This window comes from Magnolia sinica, chromosome 2 (genome assembly GCF_029962835.1).
Source record: "Magnolia sinica isolate HGM2019 chromosome 2, MsV1, whole genome shotgun sequence".
In the NCBI taxonomy this organism is placed as follows: domain Eukaryota; kingdom Viridiplantae; phylum Streptophyta; class Magnoliopsida; order Magnoliales; family Magnoliaceae; genus Magnolia; species Magnolia sinica.
In genome coordinates, this window is record NC_080574.1 from 21,576,517 (window position 1) to 21,596,121 (window position 19,605).

The 19,605-nt window shown below is 41.9% G+C and overlaps 1 protein-coding gene across 1 annotated transcript in view; it reads right to left on the reverse strand.

The window, feature by feature from the left end:
* Positions 1 to 17,209, reverse strand: part of LOC131236594 (protein translocase subunit SECA2, chloroplastic) — a 71,415-nt gene extending 54,206 nt beyond the window's left edge. The window contains exons 1-3 of the mRNA XM_058233881.1: positions 15,350 to 17,209; positions 13,956 to 14,011; positions 9,162 to 9,434 (exon numbers count right to left, since the gene is read on the reverse strand). Coding sequence (XP_058089864.1) covers positions 9,162 to 9,434; positions 13,956 to 14,011; positions 15,350 to 17,156 — 2,136 coding nt within the window. The 5' untranslated portion in view covers positions 17,157 to 17,209. The remainder of the gene's footprint in view (positions 1 to 9,161; positions 9,435 to 13,955; positions 14,012 to 15,349) is intronic.
* Positions 17,210 to 19,605: the final 2,396 nt, after the last annotated feature.

Sequence of the window (19,605 nt, forward strand, 5' to 3'; positions counted from 1 at the left end):
ATGGTCTCATAATGGGAGGTCGATTACAACATCAGAGTTCACAGTGGAAGAATAAAACTACATCCTAAGTTGTCTTCTTGTTCTTTCAAGATAATCTTCCTTAGGGAGAATGTTCACTAAGTCTTCGATCTGTACGTCACCTGCATAATCTGTACGGTTGGAAGAGGGTCAATGCCCTACTCATAGTGAAGGTTATCCTTTAAGATTAACAATAATTCAAGAGATTCATAAAAGATAAAGTAAGGGTACTGATACGTTTTGTACTCCACTAATACATGAGATATTAGTATGCACAAAAAACCTACATGAGATGCATGCCTAGCATAGTGTGTGCGGCTCATCATACGTAGTGATCATCACAATGTGGAATATAATTCATAGGAAACCCGGCTCGACCCGCATCCCATAACTACGGATATTCGCCGGCATGGTCAACGCTAACGTGAATTTACGCGAACATCTCAAGGCAACACAACACGCGGTTGGGGGATTTACGTAACACGATGTGTTCATGGAGCGACTATTTGCGACATCCAATCCCGAAAAGTTGATGTAACATGTATGCCGATTTACATACATCGATTGTGCACCACGCCAACCAACCCACGGAATTACGTGCCAACCAAGAGGGCCGCTACCCGTAACGCATTACGTCCATGATAAGATAATTGATTCACTAGTTGCGAGACCTCTTAACACATCACTTGCACTTATAAAGAATATAATTGAATCATTAAGAATATAACTGAATCATGAAGAGTATAATCTGAATCATAAAGAATATAAACTGAATCATGGAGATTCTGGAAGAATAAGACACATGCCCATGCCTTTAAAGATAGACGGCACGAGGCCAACATAATAAAGAGAAGAGTGACAATGGTCAACTCAACAAAAGTGGCAATGGCCAACATAATAAAGAGAAGAGTGACAATGGTCAACTCAACAAAAGAAGAGTAGCAGAGCCAACTCAAATAAAGAGACGAGTGGCAGAGCCAACTCAAATATAAAGACGAGTGGTAGAGCCAACTCAATTAAAGAGAGAGGCAGGGGCAAGGCTTGCATCCATAGCCTCATATAAATTCTGAGAAATCCGTTATAATTGACATCATGTCGTAATCCCAAAAGGGCCCATAATATAAAATAAATCAATTGATATGATAATTCCCAGAGAACATGTAAACATGAAATACAGGATAATTCATATCGTAAAAGGCATAGAAAGGCAAGATAAAGGTAAGGGCACGTATAAGGACAAATGAATTAACATCAAGGCATATGAAAGGAAGAATAAATAGATCAACTTAAATTACTGTAAGCTTAAAGGATAAAACCCTCACCTTTAAATCGAATCATCCTCAATTGAGACTAGATGTCCATGTATACACCTGTACATCAGATTATATCCTAAATTACATGGTTTGAACACTTAGGATTTATCTAGGGCTCGGTTTATGTTGATGATAGAATTAGATGTAATAGTTGTAACCCTTCTAATTTAAAAGATGGAAATTTTACCTTTATCCGCACGCGACTCTGACTCAGTGAGTCACACTACAAGGCCTCCTATCTCTCTTTCTCTTCCTTCTTTTGGATTGCTAAGATCTGAATGTCAAGGAGATGGGCCAGACTTGGGTAGGACAACCGAATCGACACTCCAACTTTCCAGACTCAGGGTAACTCAGCTGAGTTGACTCGGCGAGTCATAATCCTTCTTCTTCTTTCTTTTCTTCTTTTCTTTCATTCTTTCTCTTTTCTTTCTTTCTCTCTTTTCTTTCCTTCTCTTTCTTTCTTTCTTTTTTTCTTCTCTTTTCCTTCCTTTCTTCCTCCCCTGCTGGACGGCAGCAGGCCTGGGCGAACAGGGCTGCCGCTCAGCTGAAACCTTTCTTTCTCTTGTTGTTTCTGTCGAGCGTTGGGTGAGGGTTCTTTATAGGGTTTAAGGAGGTTGCTAGGTCGGTTGCAGCCTCTGCACTTACCCTGTTTACGTAGAGAGAATTCTAGAAAATCCCTTACGCAGCCCCTATTTTGGTGCAGAAATTCTTGGAAGCCGACCCGCGTTGGACCGGATCTGGGCCGGCTGATCGCTCCGTCCTTCCGATCCGACTTCTTGGACGGGGTTGGGACTCGTGTATCCGGAATTTGGATGGTCGGGATCATGTCCCTGATGCTTTGTTTTGACGTTCCTCGCACCGGATCGCCCGGATATCGCGGACGTTCACAGTACGCGTATCACCAACGACGGTGATACCATTGGGGCCCATTCCCTGATTTCTGGGAAAATCCACTCCTTCCCTTAGGTTCCTTTCGAAATTTCGGTCCCAGAAGTCATGGTTTGGATCAACTCTGTGGTGGCCTGCGGACTCTCCCTTGTTGCCGTTCATCTTCTGCTCGAAAGTGTGGAAACAACCCTCGTTGCTTATTTATAAGATTTTATATCTAGGTCCTAGTAAAACTACCCTTTGGATTCTAACCAACGGTTCGGATCGGACCTTCGGACTGAGATGATGGCCCACTGCAACAGATCGCAACTCCTTGTTGCGGCGGAAGAAGGATTTCTGAATCCTATTGGGATTCTTCAGGTCAGCGGTAGTTGACTGCCTATGGTAGTTCGGTACACAATGGGCGTACTTCCGCTGTGTACACCGGCCATGTGAATTGAGGCTCACCGTACTGGTTTAGGGAAATCCACTCCGTCCATCCAGTTTCCCATTTAATTCAAGGGGTCGGGCCCAATTTTATGCATAATCTAACCTCAGGTGGACCCCAAGATCGTCGGTTAATGATTGTTTCGTCCATTGGTACACTTCTACAATGATCTAAGGGTAGATATTTGATGTGTACAGTTAATTTAGGCTAATTAAGCATGTTATAAAGTTTCATGCTAAACGGATCGTGGGAACTGAGTGAACTAGAATTTAAGGGTCTAGGTTGGTGGCATTATCGTAATTATTGCTGATATAAAAGTTTTGGAGAATCCGATGGTTCTATATGGTTGTGGTCGTGTATCTAAGCATTTCCCATGATGGGCCTATGTCTGCATTCTTATGGATAAAATATCACACATTGATTCAGCTTGAGGGAGTGTACATATACTAATCCTTGTGATCAACAGTCGAATGACTTGATTTATGAATGGGAGTCATTTCCAATGGTTAGATTTACGTCAGGATATAGGTGTAAGGTAAGCATGGTGAGATTTGTATTCTATGCATATATAGATTATACTAACTTTTTGGTAACACTCGAGGACTTCCGATGCTCGAGTATCGAAAAGTTCGTGGCGTTACACTTCCTCCTGGATATCTGAAGCTTGAATCTGCTCCAAGATAGATGACACTTCCACCTCTCTTTTGTCGAACACCTCTCGATGTCAAACTTTAGCTTCTCCTTAAGCATCTACATTTTCTTAAAAAGCACAAAACCAAGTTTTGCCCTAAACTGAAAAAGTTGACCACTAGCCACTGACCACGGACGTAAAACCCTCCACCTTGAGCTAAGCTATCTTGAATTTGAAGGGTTTAGAACCCCAATTTATTTCATCGTCCGGCAAAAGGATCGGGCAATGGTCCGAGGCTGGCTTAGGTAGGCCTCTTTGGCGAGCTAAAGGGAACCTTCGAATCCACCCAAGAGAGACAAAAAATTTATTTGACAGAGACATAGTCGGGGAAGCACAACCATTCGGCCAAGTGAATTTCACTCCGCCATGGAGAGGTCATTAAGATCATGATTCCCTATCCAATTAGAAAAACCACTCATGCTAGTCGAGACTCTAGTTCCGTTGAGTTTTTCATGAAGGAAACGCATCACATTGAAGTCCCCTCCTATGCACCAAGGGATCATCCATCTGTCCCAAACGGATGATAATTCAACCTAGAAAGACTTGCGGAGGAGAGAACGAGTTGGGCCGTAAACCTTCGAAAAGACCCAACGGAAAACTGAAGGCTACTTCTTTAAAACAATGTTAACCGAAAACATAGCTGACCGACTCTCCTCCCTACTCCAAGTGGCAGGGTCCCAGAAGACCAGGATACCTATCGAGGAGCTACAGGCAACAAGGGCTTCCCATTCGATACATTTCCGACCCCAAATAGAACGAACCATCCTCTTGTCTACAAATTGCAGCTTAGATTCCTAGAGGACAATTAAACGGACCTTCAATTTAGACCAAATTTCCTTAACTATGAATCCCTTATGGGGGCAACTCGACCCACGAACATTCTAGGACTGGATCTTCATGGGGACACACTTTTACCCCCTCCTCCCCGTCTTTCGACACATGAGATGGCCTTGTCCACCCCAACTTTAGAAACACCCAAACTCATCAACTCCCTATTACCTTTCAAAAGTCTGGGCAAGCCCTTAAGGGAACCAAAAGATGGGATTCCAATTCCCCTTTCAGCCATAAGGCAAAACACCGTGATATAGTCATCTCTCCCCAAAAACCACACTGAGCAATCGACTGACATGTCAAATCGCATCCTTAACCCTCCACTTCTCTTTAGTAAGGACTAGGAGATTATCTATTTGGCCTTGGGGGTTGCCAGAGGGATGAGAATCCTTATTGTAGAAAAGGAAGCCTTAATACGGGAGACAACCAAGGTGTTAGTCAAAATACCCTGAGGGAGCAACCCTGAATATGCGGCTATCAACTCCTCACATAACAAGGCCGAAGGTGCAACCACCATGGCCAAAGGACCTACACCCTTTAATCTCAACCAAGTCTACACTGACGGAGAAAGAATCTCGGGGGGGTGCATCTCCAGATGCAGAGGGGGTAGACAAATTGGGATTCGAAGGAGGACTAATGGTTTTAGTGCAGTGTGGGAGAAAGGTCGGAGAAGAGTTGACAAGAGAGGAAGTCCCCAAATGAATCCACTTCTGATGATCTTCCAAACCCAAAGGACACGTATCCATCTCTGAGGGTGGGGAGGAGAAAATTCCTCTGTTGATAGTAGTTCTCTAAGGCCAAATCAATGTTATGGTTGACATCATCAATGAGACAATTGTCGATATGCGATGAGGGAAGATGCTCATATGACACCATATGGCTCATCTCGATTTGGGGGCGTTATCCTCCATCGAAGAGTCTCTCTCATCTCTCGGCCCAACGAAGACAACACTTGGTGCAAGTAGAGATGTGTCTCGAGGAGCAGGCGATGGGAGGAGACGAAGGCACAAAGGCTCAAGAACAGGCCTCATAAAAGCATCTCGATCGGTGATGATCACGTCTCTGATAGGGGACCCCGTTGGCAGGAGGAGGGCAAGGCACATGTCCTCAGTATCAAATGACGTCAACATAGTGATGTTATACCTGGCAGCCCCATTAATGAAGGACTGACTCGAGTAAGTCTCGAGGACTAAAGCTCCTGAGAGGAGGCTTATTCAGCAAGCAATCTCTCTCCTGGTTTATCGAGAGGGGGTGGTAAAATGAGAATCTCGGGAGAAATTGGTTCACGGAGCTGCAGGGTGGCTTGGGAAAGCTTCTCCACACGAGTTGCGACCGTGTGAGGGATGTCGATTGTCCAAAATTCTGGAATCTTGCCCAAGGATGAGGTGCGTTGAGGACGAGGACAAATGAGAATGTTCTGGATTAGGGACAGAGGGATTTGCCTATTGGCAAGCAACTCAAGATCTAGGAGGGATATGCCTATCAACAAGCAGATCAAGATCCGACCGACCACGTGTCCATCCTGAGACCCCCACAGGCTCACACGAGTGCCACCTACTAGCCAAGAGTCACACATAGATAATCGAGGCAAAGTAGCTTCGGAGAGCTCTTGCGGAGGAGGACCCATGGCGGACACCCCCTCCAGAGTCAAGCCAAATGATCGGAGACCGCCATTAACATTATCTGAAGCTTCGCCTAACCATGAGAAATAAGCTAGAGATCCTTCCCTAAGAACCTTGATACTGAACTTGGACTCTCCCACAGAGACAAAAACTGAATCCAGAGTCTTGGCGACATCCCGACCCAGATGAGGAGCTTCGCTGAATGGAGCTCTTCCCATCTCGGTTGACTCGTCGATGGCCTTCAACTCACCTATGCATGAACCCAATGACTGAAAAAAATCAAAGGACCAAAGCTTTAAGGGAACCCCCGGAAAGTGGAACCAAGCATCTAAGTACCCAAACAAGGACCAATCCAACCACCTAACAATGTTGGCCATCAGCCCAACACGATGAATATGTCCTAAGAATAGAATTTTGTCCAAGTTTTCTAATGGTTGAAATGAGACCCAAGCTGACAACTTATCAAGGGGACAAAGGAGGAGGTCTTCTGAACGTAAATCACAATAAAACCCTAACCAAAATTCCAAATCTTTTAAGGAGAAGCAGGGGTTCATGGAGACCATTAGACTTCATTGTAGACATTCACTCGCTTTGGAGACAACAAAAGGCAAGATAAGGATCTCACGTTGGGACGGCTCATATCTGAACACTAAAAAGGTGGGAGTGTCCTCGGGGGGTTTGGACTAGGTTACCAGAAGCTGACTACCTAGGAGGGCTTCCCTAAAGGACCCAAGGGCAACCGCAGGGGCCCTACCAATAACCTTCATGGAAATAACCCTCCGGACTCGAACCGCGAAGCTCTCTCCACTAACTGCTGGAGTAGGCTTACCCAAGCCATACATCTCCTTTTTAGACTCTAGCTGGCCAAACCGAGCAACTTGGACCCTTAAGGTTCTACCATTACGCCCCTCAATAGCATCTAGAAGGTCGGAGGCCTTCTCAAACCTCACAAAAGCGAAACCCCTATTGGTGGAGGACCCTCTATGCCTGAGGATAGAGACATGCATGACCCTCTCGAAATGGTCAAACACCATAGAGAAGTTCAACACATTCCAATCGGCTGTAAATATATCCACAAACAGGTTTGGAGTGCAGGAGCGTTACCCTTGTTGGCCTCACTAGAAACCACTTCATCCATGTATTCCATCTTCCACAGACCTCCTTCCTCACTACGAACAACTACTATTTGACAATTGTCATCGGGACCGTCAAGGAAGACTCTCTCGGCTCGCAGGGGACCTCTTGGGAGTTCATCCTTGTAGAGGATGATGTACCAATGACCTCCTTCATCTTGTCTCTTTGCCACCATCATACCTTCCCCATTTGGCCCTTCTAAGAACACCCTCTCTCCATTACGGATCCTACCTTCCATCGAGAACCATGGATCTCTATCAACTGTTTCATGGAATCAAGAGTTTACATAGAAGGCGACAACTAGGACTCCATCTCTCTCCATCGAGTGGAACATATTCTTTAAAACAACTAAAACTACTCCCTCATAATAATTCAGGATTTCTATTCTAGCACAATTTGCTTAGCAAACTCTTACTATTTATGTCATGCAATCTAAGTTTAAAAAGAGAAGTTCTCCTTTTCTCCATATGATCTTTCAATTCTTGCTTCCATAAGGGCTTTTTCTTTAATGTTAAAAATGATACCTTTTTTAGCTGCTGGGGGGGGTGGAAGGGAGATACGGAAACAATATCGATATCACCAAAAATATCGCTGGTAACTGGAAATGCGGGGAAACATGGGAAAAACAGTGGAATTTTCAGTGGAATTAAAATACACATATTTGCATATTTAGGAATAAAAAATTGCAAAAAAATAAAAATAAAAAAATGCATACATAATAAGCTCCCATTTAATGGAGGCCCAAAAGCATGTGTCGTCATAAGAAATCAGTCCAACCATCCCATCTAACCATCCAACCATCCAACCTTACATCCAACATCCATCGATATTGCAAAATATCGACAACACAATATTTCGCCAACAAATCATCAACAATTAGAAAGGAAACAAAAGATTGTGGTTTTGATATCGCGCATGTTGCGATAATGATAATATTGAGATATTATCAATATTATCAACAATAAATTGAACACTACATACAACCATGTGCCCAAAAAATTTTGAAATGGAGATTTTTTTATTTTTTTATTTTTTGTAATAAACAAATTCTTGGTGATATCGATAAGTTGGCGATATAAATATCGCTGATACATTTGTGATACAAGTGTCACTTAGAATTTACACAATAAAAAATATTGGTGATATCGATACATTAGCAATACAAGCGACACCTGGAATCTACACGGTTGAAAATATTGGCGATTACATTGGTGATACTTATCGATACATTGCTGATACCTAGAATTTCTTATACTACCAGTGTTATTAGTATCACTACAATTTTTATCATTATCGCTGAGCTGGAGATAAGGATAATACCGTGGATACTTCGATAATATCAGGGATAATTCAAACAATGGTTTCAACTCAAAGACATCATTCTTTCTTTCTTTTTCTGAATTATACTTTAAACTTCTAAAATCATTTAGATACTATTTTCTCTTACCCATTCAACATTTCAAAGAAATGAATTAGAGAACTTCTGTATTTTCTAGATTACTCCTTGATTTTTGTAGTTCTTTAAGCTTAGAATTCTCTCTTTTGATCTTTCCCTACATGATTATGTAGATATTTTCCATATTTCTTCATGGTCAAAAAATATTTCTTTAATGCTTTGTATTTTTGAAGGACAAGACCTAGAATTTAATTTCAAGTAACCGACAAAGATGATGTCCGTTGCATTACGTGGTGTGATAGAGCCTTGTTACTTTTGAACAATGTTCTCTTTCATTCAAAATAAAGTACATAATTTCTTTCAATTCATCATTTGCATTGATGGGACATGCATTTCTTCCCTAAGAAAAATTAGCAGTCCTAAAGCTACTCCCACAAATAAATTCAAAATTGAAAATAATGCATAGAAACTTTAAGGGCCTATTTAGTTTTCCAATTTCCTATGAAATGCAAAGTAAATGAACCATCATTATCATTTCTAGTGTTTGTTTAAACAGGAATTATGGCTCGTAAATCGAGAGTGAAATACACTTGTAAAGAAAATAGTTTAAATAAATTGTAATCATTACATTTTCACATTATAAAACTATCATTTTTTAAGTGATTTTTAAGTGAGACAAACAATGTAGCAAAATCATCATTGCAGTCAAATGTAAGTAATGTAACCATATAATCATAAGACTAAGTAATCATTACCCATTGACAGCCATTTACCGTTGTAATTGGAAAACCAAACAGACCCTAAGGGAAAACAATTAGAAATGCCAAGTTTGGGACAACACCTGCAACGACCATGCTTTTATCGACTTATCACCACTGCCACTATAAAGATAATCAACTCCTGAGACAGCCAACGAATGAACACCAGTATAACGCCAGTCGTTATGCTCACGCCACTTCCTCAATGGCTCTTGTCCAAGAGAAATGCCAAAATCCCAAATAAAAATGTCACCTCCACCGTCTCCACTTATGCACAGTGGCTTATCTGCATCCACAATGACTATGGCCATGACTTTATGTTCATGACCTCTCAAGGACTGTACATAAGAAAAGTCCTGCATGAGATAGAAATATAAGGATCAAGAAAAAAAATATATAAATAAAGGAAAAGAAGTCCTTGGAAAGAACTGATATGACAGATTGCAGGGGCAATAAAATAAGACATTCAGCATTACCCTTGCACTTAGTAATTTTATTTACTGCATTAGCATTCAGTTTGTATGATCCCCATGAGAAACATAGTATAGAAAAGTGAGGAAGATCACACCTAGCAAGCAGGCTACCTATGATCCGAAAATGGGACGTCACAATATAGTTCTTTTATCAACCATTAAAAAGTTCTTTTATCATCCAATATGTGAATAGACGAGCAAGTTGAGTTGGGTTTGAGAAGAAATCAGTAGAAAGAGTAGAAGGGAATGTGTCGAAAGAGAGAAGAGGAAAAGGATGGATCGGGCAATTGGTTGTGTTAGTTAGTCAAATGACAAACTTGTATACACATATATATTAACTTTGAAGAAAAGATACAATGCTCCATAGGAGTACACGACATACATACACACACATAAACAAAATTACATGTATTTCCACACTCCCCCTCAAGCTGGAGTGTGGATGTCGATCATGAATAGCTTGGAATACATACAAAGAAGATGATGATGATGAGCATGGACCGTTGCTCCCCCTCGCACACAACATAGCAGGATATAAGATCTACCAAACCATACACTTCATTTGCTACATGGCCGTACAGATAGTACAAATGCGGACGTTGGCCGTACGGAAGTTGACGTCGGCCATACGAAAGCTGATGTTAGCAAGATGCGACAACTATAAACAAAAGAGGAATCTGAATCCAAGCTTTGATACCAAGTTGAGTTAGGTTTGAGAAGAAATTGGGTCCTTACTCATGCCTTGGTGGTAGTCTCACAAGAGTTCTAACACAAGGTCATGGGTTCGAGTACCCATTGAGGGGAGAAGAAATCAGTAGAAAGACACAGACACAGACACACACGCACGCACGCACACACACACGCACACACACACACACATATTAACTTTGAAGGAAATATACAATGCTCCACAAGAGTACACGACATATATACACACAAAAACAAAATTACATGTATTTCCATAGAGCATGCTGGACACTAGCATACCTTGCAAGACACTATTCTTGTTATTTTCATTTATTTGTAAGTTGCACACTGCATGTTCATTATTGTCATTGATGACCAACAAAACTCTTTCATCTCTTCAAGTTTTGAGATGCGAACACATGGTATAAAGCATGCATGCGTGCATATTGATCAAGTCTCAGTGGTCTTTAAAACCTTAATGACTTGTCGTGATCTCTAGCACAATCTACAAGCATGTGTCACCTCACCTTGGTGGGACTTCAACTGATAGTAAGTTACATTTAATATTTAATGAAGAACGACTCTAGATCCTTTTTGTCCTCGGAGTATTGTGCGAGGTTAGAGGAAGAGAAGATTAAATGATGCCAACGGTTTAGAGCTACATGGCTTAAAGAAGGTGACTGGAACACTAAATTCTTCCATTCTTTCGCTAATGGCAGGAGGCAATCTAATGCTATCTCTTCCATTATGGTCGAAGATGTGATTCGCTCAGATAAGAACTCTATTACCTCTTCCTTTGTTAAGTTTTTTTTTTTTTTTTTTTGAATTACTCTCTACTGACAAGGTGTGCAAACCCTCTTTAGACAATCTCCATTTCAGGTCTTTACCTGATGAGGATGTGGCATTCTTGGAGCATCTGTTCTGCATCGACAAGGTTAAAGAGGTTGTCTGGGGCTTGGGGAGGGATAAAGCCCCAGGCCCTGATGACTTCCTAGTGGCTTTCTTTTAGGTTTTCTGGGACCTAGTTTCCTTGGATTTGATGGCTTTGTTATTGATTTCTTTGATAATAATAGGCTGGCCTCTGAGTTGAGAAATACTTTCATTGCTCTCATTCCTAAGGTGGAAGGTGCCCAGAATGTGAGTGACTTCCGCCCCATTAGTCTAATTGGAAACCCTTACAAAATTCTATCTAAAATTTTGAGTCAAAGGCTGAGATCCGTTATCTCCAAGATTGTCTCCCCCTATCAATTTGCTTTTGTGGAAGGGAGCCAAGTACTGGACTCTGTGCTTATTGTTAATGAATGTCTTGACTCTCAAGCCAAGTCCAAGAAGCCAGGTATCATGTGCAAATTAGATTTGGAAAATGCTTACGACCATGTGGACTGGACCTTCTTGGACCAAATGCTTGATCGAATGGGATTCAGTTTCATATGGAGAGCTTGGATTAAATCTTGCATTATGTCGCCAAAGTTCTCTATTCTCATTAATGGATCACTGTTTGGGTATTTCAAGTCCTCCAGGGGCCTTTGTCAGGGAGACCTTCTATCACCTTTTCTTTTTGTTTTGGTTATAGAGGCTTTGAGTGGCATGCTTTTGAGAGGACAATAGTTAGGTATCTTCAGGGGAGTCTCGATTCCAAATTTCAACATCCCGATCTCTCATTTGCAGTTTGCAGATGATACTATCTTGTGAAGCTAACGAAAATCAGGTGGCTCTCCTAAGCATAACTATCTCTTGGTTTCAAGTGGTTTCAGGTATGAAAATCAATCTTTCCAAGACTGAATTCTTTGGTATCAACCTGGAATCTGAGGTTTGTAATTCTCTGGCTGAATCTTTCGGGTGCAAGGTATGCATGCTACCTACTCTGTACTTGGGCATGTCCCTTTGTATAGGTAAGCCTCCCTAAGCTCTATGGGACAAAATCATAGAAAGAATGGAATGGAAATTCTCAGCTTGGAAGCTTAATCTCCTATCGTTGGGAGGGAGACTAAATCTCATCAAGGCCTTCCCTTTCTAACCTCTCCGTCTATTTCCTCTTGTTATTCATATGCCCGAAATCTGTGATTTTGAAGATAGATAAGCTTAGAAGGAATTTTCCTTGGCAAGGTGGCTCTAGCGGAGGAAAATTTCCTTTGTTAAAGTGGAAAGAGGTTTGCTGTTCTTATGAGAACGGAGGGGCTAACATTAAAGATTTTCTTTTGTTTAATGAAGCTCTTTTGGGTAAATGGGTTTGGAGATTTGGGTGTGAGGAAGATTGTCTTTGGCATTAGATTGTTGCGCCGAAATATGGTGTATCCACTACTGGTTGGTGTACCAAAAATTCCTCCCTCTATCATGCCTCTTTCCTATGGATAGGACTCGCTAAGTCTGCCTCGCCTATGTTTGACAGAATCTCCTTCTCCTTGGGTAGAGGATGAAATATTAGATTCTGGTTAGACATCTGGATCGACAATCATTCTCTTGCTGAATCTTTCCCCACTTTCCTCGCTATCTCTGCTGATCCTAATGCCCTTGTTATAGATTGTTGCAACCCTTTTGGGAGTGGAGGGTCTTGGTTTCCTTTGCTCCGGAGAAATATCTCAGATTTTGAATTTCAGGAATTTACTATGCTTTTATCTTTATTGCAAGGTGCCCCCTTCCTCTCCCATTTAAGCCGAAAGACACCATATGTTGGTCGCTATCGCCTTCGGGTCAGTTCTATGTGAAGTCCTTCTACAAGTCCTTGACTGCATCCTCTTTCTCCTCCCCTTGTCACACCAGCTCTATCTAGTTCTATGGGGTTCCGCCGAAGGTGGCTGCTTTTGGCTAGCTCATCGGAAGAAAAGGAATTCTAACTATCGACAATCTTAGGAAGCGTGGTATGCAGATTCCAAATGGGTGCCCTTTGTGTCTGAAAGCAGAAGAATCAATGGATCATCGCCTATTACATTGTGCTTTCTCGTCTGATATCTGGTGGAGCGTCCTCAAGCTAGCAGGGGTATCTTGTGTTATGACTAACTCTATAGATGATCACTTTTCCGGGTGGCATGTGGATTCTGGTGGAGCCCTGGGTAAAAGAAAATGGAGGACGATCCTCGTAGCAGTTTTTTGGGCCATTTGGGCTTAGGGCAACAACAAATGTTTCAGGAATATTTCCAGCTCAACAGTAGGGGTGTTCTCTAGAGTGCTAGTCATTATTAGAGACTGGGCCCCCTAGGTTTTGGGGGGTCCTGTTTTGAGTGTTAGTCTGCTGAGGAGTAGCCCTTCCTCTGTTTTGGTGTTTTTCTTTTCTATGTTGCTTTTTCTCTCCTGTTGCTTTGTTTTCTATTTCTGTTTGGTTTGTGTCTTGTTGTTCTTTTTTCTTTCAATAAAAATATCATCTTTCAAAAAAAAAAAAAAAACCATCACTCAAGCCAACATCAGTTAAGAGTTTTATTCAACGAAGATTCCCTATTGTACTGTTTATTTGTTTATGCTATTAGTTGGCCCCTATTTCAAGTAGAGGCACACTAGAACTGCAAAAATCATTGTAGGGTATTGACACCGTCCAAAAGAAAATTTTCGTGCAACTAAGATGTACAAAATCTCAGGGAACTTTGTGTTTGTCATCATTCCTAGTAGAAATATAATTCTAAGGATTTCAACAAGTGTAGAATAAGGTCCCATGATCAACTTGACAATAATTCTAATAATTCTGGAATAAACCTTCAAATTGATGCTACCTTTACAAATGCATACCTGCAGGGACCATACATGGACTGTTTTATCGAAGGAGGAGCTAAACAGAAACCCCCCTACAAAAAATTTAAAAAAAGAAAAAAGAAAAAAGGTTAAAGTTTTCAATTTTCTGTATCCGCAAAAAATTATCAAATGAAAGTTGTTGACGTACGTTGATGTCCGGATTATCAAGAACAGTTTCTTGGGACTAGTAGGCCTTCACACTATTGAAACCAAGAGAGTTGAGTCTAAACTAAAAAGAAGAGGCGAACAGCACGCAGTTTCTGATAGCAAAAAATTTCAGAAGTTCCTATCATTAATCACTTGAGTGCAGACTTGCTATGCATAAAGATAAAGACATCGGGTGAGTTACTGCAAATTTTAGCTTCGCGAACCTCCATAATGAAAATCCACCTACTGGCACCATCTTTTTTTTCGAGTGATAGTAGTAACCCTATTAGGAAAAGTAAACACATTGACTTGAATGACTCCAAACCAAAGTCATTGTTTACAATCCTGTTACTCATAATTCTATTTGCAAGCTTCATAATCTATGATGTCGAAGTTAAGAAAGCCCCTAGCCTACACTGAGACAGTCTTTCTGCAGTCTATGTGGAACAAAAAGAAAAAAAGAAAAAGCCTGCATAGTCCATGAATTGAACATTCAACCACAAACACGGGTTCTCTCATGCAAGTTCATCGGTATCGCTGAGCTGGAGATGAGGATAATATCGGGGATAACTCAAACAATGCAGTCAACTCCAACCTTGGATTGTCAGTACATCAGAAGTTCTAATCAGAGCATGCAAAACGGCAAGAAGAAGCAACTTTTCAATGGCCAAACATTCAAAAAAATGCATGGTTATCAGTTGTCTAGCTCTATGCAGGACATGAAGCAGGCTGTTAGGGTGTTAGAATTTTCTCCATGACATAAGAAAAAAGGATAAAAGGTAGTTGAGATTTTTTCAGTTCACTTGTCAAGTTTGACAAAGAAAATCCAAGGAGCCTGGATAAACAAGAAAGACAAGTATTCAATTGAATTCTGACATATTTGGCATCTAAAGCTGCATTTTGAAGTGAGTACATTTTCATTGAGTGGAATGGCCACTTGTGCTCAATGTAGCTTTTTTCTGCATTGAGTGCAGTTGCAATTTTTCTGGTTTGACGGACTCTCTCTGTTCTGTTCAATCAGAAATGGGAATTCCATGCTCTTCAAACATGAGATCATTCTTGAATTAAAGCGGGCATTATTTAAATATGAGTCCCTATTCTAAGCAGAACCTAAAAGGTACATTTGATTGTTTTGGTTATTTATGGCAGATGGGATGCAGACCTATAAATAATCAGTAGTGAAACAGTAACAATTCAGCAGTACATCCAAACAGGCACTAAAGGAATCACATGAGAATTGTTACCTCCAACAGCTAATCCTGTGATGCAATCAAGGTGACCCTGCAACGTCACAGAGTTCAAATCACCAGAATGCAACCCATCAACAAGTTCTTTATCAATTTGCTCCTGCTTCAATTGAGTAACATCAGTTCCACTGCTTCCGACCAAACCCATGCTCAGAAGATCGTCTGCGATGTCACCGCACTTCTGCAATTCATGTCTATTCTGCTTTTGTGATCCATTCTCAACTTCCTTTGGCAGCAGACACAAATCCCCAAGAATCAAGCAATGGTGAGCATTTTCCAGTCTGATCAAGGCATCCAAGTCCGCCAGAATATCAACATGGGGCATGATAAGCAATCCCCTAACACACCTCCATACATCACTCACATGTGGACGGCTTTCAGGCTCGTAATCCAAGCACTGGCAAATAATTTGCAGCAATGACTGAAATCGCCCATCCAAGAATGCTCCCAACACAGAAGCCACTTTCTCCATCCAAACTATATACATGTCCAGAAATTCATCACAGCTTTTGTCAGTTCTTTTCTGTAGAATGCAATAAAAACTTTCAAACAGCTCATCAACAATCAAACCTCCCACAAGAAGCCTAACTAAGATACAACCCAAGGACCAGATATCCGAGCCATGCCCAGACAAAACCTCTAAACCATGGTCCATTGCCTCGCTCCCACCGTGCAACAACATAAGCAACTCTGGACTTGCAAATGCTTGGATTTTCAACAGATCAGCAAAACCCAAATTGGTTTTCGAGCTATCACTGCTTCTTCGAGTAGAACCAGCACTTGCGATGCTCTTCCGGACTCTCCTTCCAGTCACCAGGACATCATTCAAGTCAATAGAAAAACACCCATAATCATCGAACCTAAAACAGGATGGTGCCAAGCAGCCACAAACTACACCTTCCGAATGCAAACCCATCAGCGCTTCACACAACCGCAAACCATGATTCGCGAAACCCAAAATTACATCATCTACCCTCAAATTCGGATTTCCCTCCACTGCATCCCTCTCAACAATGCCAAAAAACCCATCATTCAACTCCCCAAGCTTCTTCATAAAATCACCGGCCAACCTCTCGCACACCAAGAAAACAGACCCGTCTTCCAAATCCATCCAAAACCCATAAACCCTACAAACCCACCGTTGCTTCGAGCAGGCTCGTACAATAAAACCCAATTCAGTTCTCTCCCGTTCTTTCAGCCGATACAAAGCTTTCATTACCCGAGCTGTGTAGCTAAGACTAAAACCCGATTCATTTGAACACGGAGAATCCGTAATATACAAAAGACTCACATCATGATTAAAATTAAAAGATGAACACATATACGAAGAAGAAGAAGAAGAATTTATAGTCCTTCCGTGACATAAAGAGAAGAATCCTTCACCTCTTTGAACTCTCTCTCCTACTGAAACCACCTCACTGGGAAGAATCCAATCTTTCCAGGTTGAATAGAAGTCTTCAGTCCAGAGGCGGGGGAGAAATTCAGACGGAGAATTTCGGGCGTCGGTTGGGGTGGAGGAGCGGGTTTCAGTGGCAGGATTGTAATTTTTGGATTGGGAATGGGGTTTTGTTTGGGAGATGAAGCGGATGAGATCGATGTTCTTGGGGAGGGAAGAAGGGCCATTGGATCCTGGGAATCGGATGAGCTGGGTGCAGGCAGGGCAGGAGATGGTGTTGGGGAAGCGGCAGGGGAGCTGTCTGATGCACGGCTCACATGCGGAGTGGCCGCAGGGAAGGACACGTGGGATGATCTGGTCGTCTTCGTCGTATGATTGGAGGCAGATGGGGCACTCCGGAATCTCCATCCCTGCGTTTCTGTCTCGGACGGACAGCAGGAGAGTGGCGACTTTGAATATTCTAAGAAATGGTGGGCGAGAGGCGATTCATTGCGCACGTGCCTACAGGCATACGTGTGCCAACCATGCACGAACTAACGTGCATGAAACCAACCCCGTTCGCATAATGAGGCTGGGCTGGGCTGGGCTGGGCATGTCTTTTGCCCCAAATTCTATTTTAAAACATAAGTTGGGCCGTGTCACTGGCCCAGTTTCAAGTAAATGAGTTAGCTTGGATCGGGTTTGGGTTCGATGAATTTAAGTAGGTTGACTCAGCTAACAAGTTAATGGGTTGTGGGTCAAGGTAGGGTTCGCACCGTAATTCTTGGCCCGTTTGGCAAAGGGGTCAGGGTTGGAATGAACCCGGCTTCACTTGAACTTGTCCCATTGCCACCCTGTGTGTGAGATCATAGTTAAATGCCACGGCAGCTTGAACCCACTCGTTTGGTCTTGAGTCATGACTCACTTCGAGTTGGGAGCGAATCATCCTGTGACTCATGCCTGTCTTAGAACACTATGCAGGATGCTGCGATTCTTCAGGTGGGGAACACATGGAATGTCCAAATATTATGTCATTACATTCATTAGGTGGGCCACGCATGCACTTAAACAATGTTCGTTGGTTGCAAAAGATGAAGACCTAAGAAAAACAAGCATCAGCCAAGCACATGTGTGGAAGCTCTTCAGATGGAACATACATTGGCTAAGAAACTGGGCCGATGTACTTGTCAAGTGGGACGCACAAGTGTTGTTGGGGTTGAAGTAGACGGCATGATATTTATTATTAATATAGATCGAGCAGTACAATTATGCGATTTATTTGAGGGGTAGAAACAATACTCAGTGGCCCACTCAAATCAATCATATGTAGGAAGACGAGCCAATTCACATCTTTAATTTGACGATGGAAGTAGTATGCTGACGACAAGGTCCCGCTTAACTTGCAAGTGGACAGGTCCCATATAACATATATATCTTACATCATTCTCTTCATTCCCTCATCTTAGACGTAAACACCGCGTTGCAACAGGATGATTTAACTCCTTCGACGAGTAGTTAAACTTCTTCATGGTGTTGGGTAGGTTAGTGAATCTTCCAACCTGTTGATGAGAGACTGAACTTGACTTCATTCCCTGCTTGGGTCTGGGGTCAAAAGTGTTAAAGATCAATGGTTTTTCAAAATAAAAAATGAAAAATTCAAAATTTTCAAAATTTCGGGATTTTCCTGCCAAAATGTTTTTTGAAAATTTTGAATTAAAAAAAGTGTGGTGTGTGCTTTGTCCCACATCGGAAATGGTTGAAATCTTTTTCTGGTTTATATGAGATATTGTTAAGAGTATTCTTACTTGGAGCTTTTGGAGGAGGTGATACACGGGCACTGGAACACACGCATGCACGCGTACGCTCGCTCAGGCACAGGCGTGGGCAGTGAGGCAGTGTGGCTGTAGTGGCACTAGATGGCGCACTTCGCACTTTATAGGTGACTGAGAACGATCAGATCTTAAATCTGAAACATTCAGCAGTTTCAGAAAATGACTCTATACCTTGAAAGCCAAACGGTCCGAAAACGGACGAACCATGATGATCTAACGGTCAGATCCTTTGATCCGATAACTAGAAACGTCTGTTATTAATGGACAACGGCCAGAAACATTTTTCAAACGTCTTAGACCATTGATAACAGCCTAGCAATAGTCCACTACCTGATGCCTATATAAACTGGACCATTCCAGTCCGTTTTCATCATCTCAACACACTCCTCTCTCCTATCAAATCAGATACAATCCATAAGCTTTATTCTAAAATACTTAGAACATCTCCACCGTTTGAATCTGCCAGAAGAAATCTACTGCGTTAAAATTGTTCCCAGTGGACCTATCGTGATTGCTGCACGCTAGATCCAGAATGCTTGTCTTATCCTGGAAGTAATTCGCCTGTAACCCATCAACAGTTGATAAGGGGGCGAATCACGCTTTATGGACAACGTATTTATACGTGATTCAGCCTAGTGAAACATTTGATTTGCGAATTATTATTATTATTATTTTTAATATTTTCGCTGTATCCAAAATAATATTTACAACAATCTTTAAGCGTGATCCAATGGACACGAAAGTGTTGCATCAATCAAACCGATGAACCAGGATCGATTCGATTGGACCGATTCACGGATGGCGGGACAAGTGAAATTCTGGGCCGCTCTAAAGATCTTCTATATCCTAGATCCGACTCTCTAGCTTCTGCCTGAAGCAAAAGACACTGACACTCCACTGCTAGAGTCAAGCGACAGGAAGATGAACTACTATGTCGCGGCCACATCCTCAATGCTCTTTATGATCGGTTGTATGATTTGTACACGGGGAAACATCAGCGAAAGAAATTTGGAGCGCGCTGGAATACAAGTACAAGGTTGAAGAGG